We start from the raw sequence: 12,002 nt of genomic DNA, 5'->3' as shown, positions 1-12,002 counted from the left end.
TAAGTTCTGGTACTATGTTAAGTAATAAGTAAGTTCTGCCCTGTTGTCAGTCTCTCACTTTTTCTCGCCCCCCACCCCCACCCCACTCCCTAGTTCAACTTGATTGCTGTACAAAGAGTTCCTCTTTTTTCTTTTTGGCATACTCAATATTTATTTTTAACTCACCTTCATTATGGTAGTCATATATCTAAGCTCGGATTTTAGATGTTGTGTTTCATGGGATTTTTATTTTTAAAAATAAAAACCCTTTGATTAGCGTCCTTCTACACTCTGTCAGCTCCACATCTCACTCTGCCCCTGCCGTGTGGCATCTGAGTAGAGATGGAATATATTCGGAAGTTCTTCTTAAGAACCCTTGTAACTTTGAAAAACTTCTAAATTCCTTAGATAAGTACTTTGAGAAGCTAAAATTTGGGGGGTTGTTCTGTAGCTATTCAGTTAAAGAAAACATACATGTAAAATGTATCGTTCTTTTTTCTCTCTGATGTGTTTTCTTTATTCAGCTGTGACAAAGTAAAAAAGTCCCCACATAGCTTCCCTCATGCCACCCCCACCCACCACATCAGTCTTCAGATTCGAGGTTCCCCCTAGGAAATCAGCATAGTCTTCAGTTTTTCCATTCTCTCGATACTGGTTTAGAGTACTAAAACATCCCTTCTGGGTGTCACTTGTCACGCTCATGTTTGATCTAATACACTCTACGTAGGTTCCAATTCTTAGAATGGCTGTTCTTGCTAGTGTACCTTATCACTGTTCCTAGTCCTAAACTGATTTCTATTTCCCCAGTTCCCTGGTAAAATAATGACATTTTTAACTTGACTTCTGACACTGTTATCTTAGCTACCTGCCTTAACTAGTGAAGAAGACATATCTTTTTTCTCTTGTTTCCCCCCTTTATCAACACAGAGTTGAATTATTAAAGCAAACTAATGAGAATAATATCTGTTATCCAGCAACAAATGGACTAATGGTTCAAAGGACATAGGCACACACTGGATAAAGACAAAGCCTTCTTTTTTTTGAGGGGTCTGAAACCATCAGATGCAACCCCATAAAGTGTTCCTTTTCTTCTGCGTTAGAGTAGGTTGTTTGGCTTTGGAGGAAGTGGCTAGTTATTGCACAGTATATGGAGAAATGGCTTATAAAAGGAAACCGTTTCCATTTTCTAATACCTTTCAGATTGCATTAGTTAAGCAGTGTAAACAACTATCCCCAAATCCCATCCAGCCATGAATTTTACATTTATTTAATCGACCTAATTAGACCAAATATATCTTTCTAAGATCGATTATAGGTAGGGATTCTCCCTTGCTATTAAATCTCATTAACATATTCATAAGAGGTCTGGTCTAGGTCATTCATTCCTTTTGATCCTCTTGATGATTGGATCCGTCTTGCAAATTGTCTTTGGGGCACCTATTATACAAATTGGACTTTAGAATTAGAACCGATGTTTCAGAAGGCACTGGGGAAAAGAAAATTCTTTGATGCGGCTGTGCTTTTATATATAATTGAATATACATGAACACCTGCTGTATCTTACTGCCATTAGAAAACCTGCCAGTACTGTGATCGGAGGAGTTCCTTAGATTGGTATGTGAAGAAAACACCTGAGGGTCTGGTGAGGAGTTCTATGTGGTATCAGATTGTGCTTGTGTCCCTGTTTTATTTATCTTCCAAGTTCATTCACACGAACAGCAGAAATAAAAATATATTCTAAATCTTATTTATATGAAAGTAAGCCTACAAAGAAATTTCAGTGAGCCTTGAATGTTATGGTCATAGCTAGTGAACTATTACAAGTCTTATGAGTAAAGAAGTACTAATATAGAAGTCACTGAGAAAAATTGCCATCATAGCTTAGATGAATCAGGATAAAACAAGGAAAACAGTTACAGAGTTCTTAAAACTTTCTTGGGTAAATGGTATAAGAGTTGGAACAAGAACACTGGGACAGGGAAAATTTTGTTTTTTAGTTGACGTATATACAGAGGTAAGTTGCATTTAGCATTCTTGAATTAAGGAAGAATTTTTGGTAATACAGAGATGTGAATAGTAGTATTTTATTTACCATGGAAATATTTTTGGTAGTATGGAGATGTGAATAGTAGTTTATCTGGCATATCTTAAGCACATTGGACTAAAATAATAATTTTAATGAATAATCTCAGATATAAAAAGTTTACAAGATTTATAGTTAAAAGTCTGTAAAATATAGTATCCATGTCTATTTCTATCTTCAAAAGCACAACCTTTTGAGTGTAACTCGGCAATTGTAATTAGGTAGGTAATGTGGAAACTAAGAAAGTCAAAATCTTTCTTAGTTTTCTAGAAATCTCCCATTGGGTCAGTTGAACCATAATAAATTTTTATTCCTCCCAAACACACATATTCTGAACATAAAAATGGTTTAGAGATTGAATATTTATGTAAGTATCTTCAAAGTGAAGATGTTTAAATTGAGGACCTTTTTCCTTCTATATGGGTTTATTTAACTTTATTTTCTTAAACTTAAATTATATAATGTTATTTTTAAATTAACACTTATATATGATTAAACTTCCATTTCAGGACACCATAAGATCAATTTGACTGGAAGTTTTCTAAACTCCATGTTTTATTTTGCCCAGAGAGATGTACAGTCAGGAAAGATTGTGGAGATATAAAAATGTGAGTCTAGAAGCTTCTCTAAGAGAGCTGGATCATGGTCAGTTAATTTTTGCTGACACTCCTCTGAGCTATTAGGCTGGTATAGTCCCCAAATAACATTTCCCAGAAGTTGAATGGTAATACTCATTTTGTTTAACTTTTAATTTCCACAAATATCTCTTTTGTTGTAGATTAAATATTGGCCTTGTAACTTATATGTATTTTTTAACAGCTTACTGCTGGTTGCAGGGGGCACAGTTCTAAAAATTTGTGATTTTGGCACAGCCTGTGACATTCAGACACACATGACCAATAACAAGGGAAGTGCTGCTTGGATGGCACCTGAAGTTTTTGAAGGTAAAATGGCGAAAGCATTCTACGATTGGTAATCTACCTCACCCCATGTGAGTCCAGCTGTGTTTGTAGATTTTCCCCATTTCTGTGGTTTTATTTATGCACAGTGTGTAACTATAGAGTATATATTGAAGTCTGTGGAGGTATTAAATAAATACTATGTATAGCTTTATATCCTAAATGTTATAGCAAGGTTTAAATTGTCCGGAATCATCTATGCAAGTTCAGGCATATATACAGTTGATTCTCATTCATAGATTTCATAATCTCAAAATTTATTTATAACCCCAAGCTTTATGTACAACCCCCAAGTTAATTTTCTGGTACATTCATAGTTACTTGTAGAGAATTGCCAGCTCAGAGCAGAGTCATCTAACACATGTTCCTAGCTGAGGTCGTATGATAAGGGAACAATCCACCTTTTTACTTCAGTTCTCGTACTATAAACAGGTGTCCTTCTTGTGATCTGTTTAGCACCACATTTTTGTCAATTTTGTTGGTAATTTTGCTGGCCCTCAAGCTAGTACTACCTAAATATGAGAAGACTATGACTTGTCTTCCTGAGAAAAGACCTGTGTTACATTAGCTTCATCAAGCATGAGCAGCATGCTGTTAGCCATGAGTTATGATTCATATTAATAAGTTAACATATATGTTAAATGAGGTGTCTTTAAGCAGAAGCACACATGAAACAAGGTTACGTACTGATCAGTTAACAAAACCACAGGAACTTGGTCCTGGATTTCCCTCTAGGAGCACTGATTTGGTGTTAGATAATTCATCACTCACAGAGACTGTGTAGAACATAAACACCAGTGCTAACAGGAATCAACTGTGCCTTTGTGTTGGTTTCCTAGTGACTGAATATTGGCAACCCTAAAGTTTAAGTGAGTATGTCTTAAGAAGAAAGCAAGTAATTGGGCAGAAATATGATAGTAAGGACTACAAGTTAAGGACAAATTTAAATGTTTACTTTTTTTTCTTTTAACCTCCATTTCTCACTCAGGTTTTAAAAGATCAGTCTGTGAATTGTATGCTTGGTTTCTGTATAAAAACATCAAATTATCTTTTAAATGAAAAAAATTAAATTGAACATACAAATTATATGTGATTTATATGTTAGCAAGTATGAATGCCCATAAAATTCAGACATATTCAATTAATCATGTCCTATTATGTTTTCTTTTTATTTTTGCATAAAGTTTAAAGATTTTTGGGGGGTGTTATATTATCTACTAGTTATCTAACTATAATTAGATATACATAAGTAACTATAGTTGTCTATCTATAGTTATCTAACTGGTTGCTTGGGTGGAACTCTTTTGCCCTCAAATGCAATTAAAAAATTAGTAGACTGGCCAGGCGCAGTGGCTCATGCCTGTGATCCTAGCACTCTGTGAGCCTGAAGCAGGTGGATTGCTTGAGCTCAGGAGTTTGAGAACAGCCTGAGAAGAGTGAGACCCTATCTCTACTAAAATTAGAAAAACTAGGCGGGTGTTGTGGCTCACACCTGTAGTCCCAGCTACTCAGGAGGCTGAGGCAAGAGGATTGCTCAAGCCCAGGAATTTTAGGTTGCTGTGAGCTATGATGCCACAACACTGCCAGGGCGACAGAGTAAGACTGTCTTAAAACACAACAATTTAGGTTTTCCCTGCCCCTTTCCCTGAAGAAGACCATTTATTTTTAACATTAAAATACTGTGTAAAGTCTTTGTTAGTAGACCATCAAGTGGTCTACTAAAATTTAACACAAAATCAAATAACACCTTCTGTGCCATATACAGAATACATAGACTTGGCACTGTTTTGAAAATATAAACTTGTATAATATATCTGTCAGTTAAAATGGCACAGTGTTACTATAGTATGGAGATAAAATATATTTGTTTATATGAAAGTAATAGTTACCATTAATTGTCTTAGGTAAAGCAACAAAGCTCAGACTATAGGTTGGGTAGATATCTTCATATCAGAAAGAAGTCAACTGGCTGCGCCTGTACCCAGAATAGATTGTAATGTTGAAACGTTGGAGTACGGCATGCTTCTTAGCATGTAAAGCTGATGTTCATTCTTATGGTGGGTTGGGTTTTTTTGTTTGAGGAGGGCTTTTCTTTGTGCTGATTCACCCACCAACTTAGTAGTCTTATAAATTTTGCCTTATAATCTGTTAACTGTGAATTTGTTATCCATGATTTTCATGCAACTGCTTAAGTTTGAAAAATTAAGGATTTTATCTCACTATATGTGGAGTTTATTTTGTAACACTAAATTAGAAAGTTGATTTGCTTTAATAGCAGAATAGTGCTATCCTATCAGAGAATGGAAAGCAAATTTAAAATTAAAATATTACAGAAAGGAATGTATAAATGTTTTATACTCTGTCCCAAAGAAATCATTAGTCTGAATACATAAAGATAAGGTCTTTGCCTCTTGATGAAAAAAGGTAGAAAATAACTGACTTCTCAAAGTAGAGTTTTGGATGTATTCTTGATTCTTAATTTATTAAAAATTGTATTTGCTAAGAAGACTTGAAGTACTTCAGAAAGATTAATTTCTTAGCTTAGTTATCATGTGATAACTTCTTATTTTATCCAAGATACCCATTGCAAACTTATGAAAACAGCTGTTTCTTGAAGTCTTGATTTTTTTTTGATTATTTTTATTTATTTATTTATTTTTTATTAAATCATAGCTGTGTACATTAATGCAATCATGGGGCACAATGTGATAGTTTTTTATATAATATGAAATTTTCATCAAAGTGGTTAACGTAGCCTTCATGGCATTTTCTTAGTTATTGTGTTAAGACATTTATATTCTACACCTAGTAAATTTCACATGTACCCTTATAAGATGCACCATAGGTGTGGTCCCACCAATTACTCTACCTCCACCCATCCTCTCCCTCCCCTCCCCTCCCTTTCCCCTTTCCCCTTCTTCTTGGGCTATAATTGGGTTATAGCTTTCATAAGAAAGCTATAAATTGGTTTCATAGTAAGGCTGAGTACATTGGATACTTTTTCTTCCATTCTTAAGATACTTTGCTAAGAAGAATATGTTCCAGTTCCATCCATGTAAACATGTAAGAGCTAAAGTCTCCATCTTTCTTTAAAGCTGCATAATATTCCATGGTGTATATATACCACAATTTATTGATTCATTCATGGGTCGATGGGCACTTGGGCTTCTTCCGTGACTTAGCAATTATGAATTGAAAGTCTTGATTGTTTTTTTTCTTCAAGTGTTGTTATAAAAATGTCTTGAGATTATACTATCTTTTTTTTTTTTCTAGGTAGTAATTACAGTGAAAAATGTGATGTCTTCAGCTGGGGTATTATCCTTTGGGAAGTGATAACCCGTCGGAAACCTTTTGATGAGATTGGTGGCCCAGCTTTCAGGATCATGTGGGCTGTGCACAATGGTTTGTAAAAAGAAGTTTTTCTTGAATGTACTTTATATCTTTTTATATCTTTGTATATTTTCTATTTGGAAGGTTTTTTCCCTGCCCCTTTCCCTGAAGAAGGCCATTTATTTCTAACATTAATATACTGTATAAAGTCTTTGTTACTAGACCATTTTCCTATTTCCAATCTCTGCCCCTCTCTGTGTCCCAAAGTCCAGCAGGGCAGTATTGGAAGCAGCCCTTGCCCTCACATAAGGTTGAGGACATTTGTTGGCTGTGCTCATTAGAGTGCGGCCATCAGTACACAGACAGAGCCACCTGTCTACACAGACTCTCTCTTAAGGTAGAGAAACATCAGATGGGACTCTGTGAGAAAAATAAATACATAAATAAAATCTCTCACATGATTAAGATAATTGGGGAGCAGCAGCCTTTTTCTCCTGAAGAAGGGTCTTGCTAAGGAGAGAGAGCAAAGAGTTGTCACTTAAGCTCATAGACAAAACACAAAAAGCTTCACATACCCTTTTTATATTCTCACCCATTCTTGAGAATGAATCCTGTTGCCTCATTTTACCAGTTAGAAAACTGAGACTTCTAACTGGTTAAATAACTGGGATTCAAATCCAGATCTTTCTGACTTGAATGCCTGTGAGTCATATTGACTTACGGGGTCAATGTCCTTGCATCCCTCCTGTTCCTTTTCTACCTCTAATAATGATCTTATCTCACATTTGCTTTGGAAAAATAATCTCTTGATGAAGAAATGTTACTTAACCTTCCTAACTTTAACATAACTCTCAATTACTTCATTTCTACCAATTGATGATAATAATTTTGATTGATGATATTTTCATACATTATTCCACAAGTGACAAAAACAACTATCTGCCTGACATGTAGGTTGTTCATAGACTGTGAACAGCCATCTTCTGAGTAGTGTTAGCTGTTTTTACCAGTTTCCTGTACTGCCTTTAAGGTTACGTTTAGTATCGTCATAAAGAAAGCTGGAACATTGACTAAGGTGGTTTGCTTTCTTTCTGTCATTGTCAGTAAATGATTCAGTTCAATAAATTAAGAAGTAAAAAAACTGACTTGTTAATTGATAAAATTACAAAACTCTCCTATATTCCAGGACTTGTTTAAGTAGGGAGTTTACTAGTAATATCACAGGTTTGGTAATTACAAAAGGTTGGCAGTTTTCAGCATGTGAAATGCAAAATGACCCTCCACACAAAAGGGCTATTTGGTAGTCAGTGAATATAACATGTAAGTGATCCCGTTTTTAGATGTGTAAGATGATTTTTCAGTCGAATCTGAAAAATATAATTCAAGAAAGGTTTTCTCAAGTCATCATTTTACTTTTCTTAACACACTAAGCCATTGTTACTTGTTAAAAAAAGTTTATACAAATAAAGTATTGTTAATTCTCAGTCTTACTGTTACTATAAAATGTTAGAAAATGTTTTATTTAACTTTTTAAAAGATGTAGTGTCCCTTTTATAAAAATATACACAGGTAGAATGAATGTTAACCTAAAAGACAGAAAGTATACCTTCATTACTCTAAATTGTAAATCACAAATTGTAAGATCTATAAAATAAATACTGCTTTGGAAATACATATAAAAGCTTACACAATTCCTTGGGTAAATATGTTCTTTCCCCCACTTCTAATTTTCAATTATAGGTACTCGACCACCACTGATCAAAAATTTACCTAAGCCCATTGAGAGCCTGATGACTCGCTGTTGGTCTAAAGATCCTTCTCAGCGCCCGTCAATGGAGGAAATTGTGAAGATAATGACTCACTTAATGCGGGTATAATCCTTCTTTTGAGGGGCTTTGGATTTAGGGGAATTTAACATATACTGAGTTTTAATGCAATTTCAAAGTAAAATAAATGTTATGACTATATTCTGCTTTATACTTTTCTGTATTTTCTAAGTTAGAATGAGCATTCATTACTCAAATAATCACAAGAGAAAATGTTATTTAAAGGAAAACATAAATCAGTGGTTGTCAACCTTATGGGTTGTGACCAATGAAAATACATCCTACATATCGGATGTTTACATTATGATTCATAACAGTAGCAAAATTACAGTTATGAAGTAGCAGTGAAAATAATTTTATGGTTGGGGGTCACCACAATATGAGGAACTGTATTAAAGGGTCGCAGCATTAGGAAGGTTGAGAACCTCTGATATAAATTTTTCTAATGGAAAAATGACCAGACTGGGTTTTTGGCTTGCTTTTTCCTTCTGCTTCCATTAGTGAGCAAGTCTGTAATGTGAGAGAAACTGAGTTATCTTGAAAGCCTTCACAGGACTGAAGTGTATTGTGACTCCAATACATGCTAAATGAGATTTTAGGTTTTTTTAATACCAGTCTTCATCAAGCATTTAGTGGTTTATGTAAGACAGGGAAGAGGTTTCATTTTCAGACACATGTATTTGAGTGATATTTTTTACTATTTTGCTTTTTATTGCATATTTTCAGGATTTTGTGTGCCAGTAAAAAGTTAAACTTCTAAGATTTATAGACTAATTTGGAAGAATCCTTTAAAACTGATTACCAAATTGTTCTAGACTGCAGATTAAAGACTTTTAGAATTATTTGAAATAATTTCCACCTCTAGTTTTTGCTATACTCACAAAAACTGTCAGTTGGTACCTTGGCTTTAAAAAGATAACTTTTGAAAGTCCCTGAATTTAAGGGCAGTTTATTCAGTGGAAGAATCTTGTGATCTCCTTATATAAAGACAGAGTGGTTTCTTAAATGATGAAAGATTAAATTTGTTCAGCCTGTTGGAAATTACTTAAACAAAGCAGGTTGAACTAATCTGGTTCAGGTTTACCATCATATTTGAATACTAGCTATATTATATAGAACCCTAGGCCCTAAAGGTACATTAGAAAACAACCTAGTCTGTATAGTCAGATAACTTAAAACTTCAGGATACATGAATTGTTTGACTTGTGATTGTGTTTATATGTGCTTTGTCTAATTTTAGGGAAATACCTTTCCTTTTTTTCTTCTAAATTCTAATTTTTTTTATCAACATTCAACAACTTTCAACATTGTGTCTTCAATTTATGGAAGGACATTCATGATCTAGCCTCCTGATATTTAAAAACATTAATTCCAACAATTATCCTGTAGTATACCAGTTTCACTTGTCAGACTAACAATCATTGCAACAATTTGGAAGTTTATGTCAGTGCTCTAAGAACATAAATTTTAATAAATGTGTTATAAATAATTATGAGGAATTATCACAATTATCTTCTATTTTATATTTTCCTCTAGAGAAATATTGGGTGTTTTCTTTAAGACTGTCTAGTCTCTGTAAACTAGACTCATAGGTAGGTGCATGGCATTGATTACAATTTAAATTCAAAAAAGAGTAAAGTATTATCATCTTTGTAAAATCAAAAACTTAAGCAACTACAAATTCAGTATCTACCTTAGAAAAAATAAAGCATCATCTTTGCTATAGGGTGATCCCACAACAAAGAAATAATTCACATATACTCTTCGGGTTAATCTTAGAAGGATTTAATTTGCATTAAAGAAATTTTAAGTGATTTACTTTTTTATATATAGTATTTTCCAGGAGCAGATGAGCCATTACAGTATCCCTGTCAGTATTCAGATGAAGGGCAGAGCAACTCTGCTACCAGCACAGGTAAATGGACCAGGAGGAAGAGTAGTGACCTGATTTTTTTGTCTCATGAAATTATAATCAAGAAGCAATGAATGATGTCTCCATTTGCATTTTAATTCCTTCATTTCATATGATTGACTATAATTTGAGTTTCCAGGTGCCTTAGTCTTCATAAAGCACCCAGATTAAAGAGTTATTGAAGACTTGCTTCCATGCCTTAGAATTTTTGCATAGTTATATGTAAAAAGATTGGATATTGTATTGCTGTAAATATTCTTAATTTGAAAAATAATTTTTACATGGGTACTGCTAGATCAGATCTTATTAGGAATTATTGAAAATGTATATTTTCTTATCATTAGTTCTCTTCTACAGAGATTCTTATTTAAGAAGCTGTTAAAAGTTCCTCAGTTTTCTAAAATACAAAGTAGTGGATGTGTAATTCATAGTCATCAAAAAAATAGAAATAATACTGTAACTTAGAAATATTGTATGGAGGGAGGGTGACTGGAAAGATCACCTATATGGTCTGTCTAACAAGGGTACACGTGAACTTTTCTAGAACTAGAGTATAAATGTTTTAACACAATAACTAAGTAAATGACACAAAATCTATGTTAACCAGTTTGATGAAAATATTTCAAATTGTATATGAAAATACTACACTGTACCCCATGTTTGCATTAATGTACACAGCTATCATTTAATAAAAAAAAAAGAAATATTGTATTTCTCAAAATGTAATGGCATTTCTCAAAATATAAGCATTTAATTAATTAAAACTAAAAGGTATGTATTTACAGTGCACTTAAAATTTTATTTTTATCAACAAATATTTCTCTTATTTCTCCCACCTCAATTTTATTTTTTTAAACTAGTTTTATTTAGTTTTTATGTATTTTAAACTAGTCTCTTATTTGGTTATTATCAAATTCCAGTTCTACTGAAAATCTTCAGTAAAAATATGAATAATTTTCAGCTTTCTAGCCCCTCTCCCAAATTCTCTTGACTAAACTACAAGCACCCTCACTACATCCACCCACCTACCTTCACCTGTGCCCAGCCACCCTGAATTTTCCTAAGCTATCAGTTCCTGTGGCTGAACTCCTCATGCTAATAACCACAAGTAACCCTTTGTACATGTGCATTATATCCCATCTGCCCTTCCAGCAGTTCTCCCCTCTCTCTTGCATATCAGTTCAGCCCTTTCTACTGGGATCTTCCCCAGAGCACACGTCATCTGTATTTGCATTGTCCAGCTTCCCTCTTGCACTGACTCCATTCAGACTTCCTGCATACCATGACTCTTATCAAGGTCACTAGTTATCCCTACATTACTAAACCTAAGGAGTGATTTTCAGTTCTCATCTTGGCCTCTCAGCAGCATTTGACTCAACAGTTCATTGCACTTTCCTCCTTAATATGCTTTCTTATTGGTCTCCAAGACACCATACTGGCCTGGGTTTCGTGTGACATCTCTGGCCATTTGTTCTCACTTTTCTTCCTCCCTTTTTTCCTTTCTAACATTATTCTTCCTCTCTCCTTCCCTCCCTCCTTTCCTCTTTCTTCCTCTTTGTTTTCCTTCTTCTCTCCCTCCCCTTTCTTCTTTCTTTCTTTCCTTTTCTTGCTTCCCAGAAAAGTGTATTTTCACTTTGCTTTGCTAATTATTCTTCATCTCCCCAGCCAATAAATGGCAGAGTGACCAGGGCCCCTCCATTCAGCCTCTTCATTTGTCTGTCTGCAGACTCATTTCCTTGGTAATCTCATTCACTGTTATGGCTTTTTATGCCATCTATATAGGACTTTTTTTTTCCATACCATACCTTAATTCTATATTCATATATCCAATTACTTGCTTTCAGGGGTATCCAATCTTTTTTCTTTTCTGCTTCACATTGAAAGAATACGAGTTGTCTTGGGCCAAATATTGA

At 34.2% G+C, this 12,002-nt stretch overlaps 1 protein-coding gene across 2 annotated transcripts in view; it reads left to right on the top strand.

Annotated features, from left to right (window-relative positions):
* The window catches only part of MAP3K7 (mitogen-activated protein kinase kinase kinase 7), a 76,510-nt gene that overhangs the window by 20,419 nt on the left and 44,089 nt on the right, over nt 1-12,002 (top strand). For both annotated transcript variants that reach the window (XM_023517704.1, XM_023517703.1), the window contains exons 6-9: nt 2,882-3,006; nt 6,295-6,423; nt 8,092-8,222; nt 10,011-10,092. In XM_023517704.1, the coding sequence (XP_023373472.1) occupies nt 2,882-3,006; nt 6,295-6,423; nt 8,092-8,222; nt 10,011-10,092 (467 nt within the window). The remainder of the gene's footprint in view (nt 1-2,881; nt 3,007-6,294; nt 6,424-8,091; nt 8,223-10,010; nt 10,093-12,002) is intronic.

This window comes from Otolemur garnettii, unplaced genomic scaffold (assembly GCF_000181295.1).
Source record: "Otolemur garnettii isolate 467f Iridium unplaced genomic scaffold, OtoGar3 scaffold00118, whole genome shotgun sequence".
NCBI lineage: Eukaryota > Metazoa > Chordata > Mammalia > Primates > Galagidae > Otolemur > Otolemur garnettii.
The sequence above is the reverse complement of the archived record's forward strand: the minus strand, read 5'-3'. Positions and strand labels throughout refer to the sequence as shown.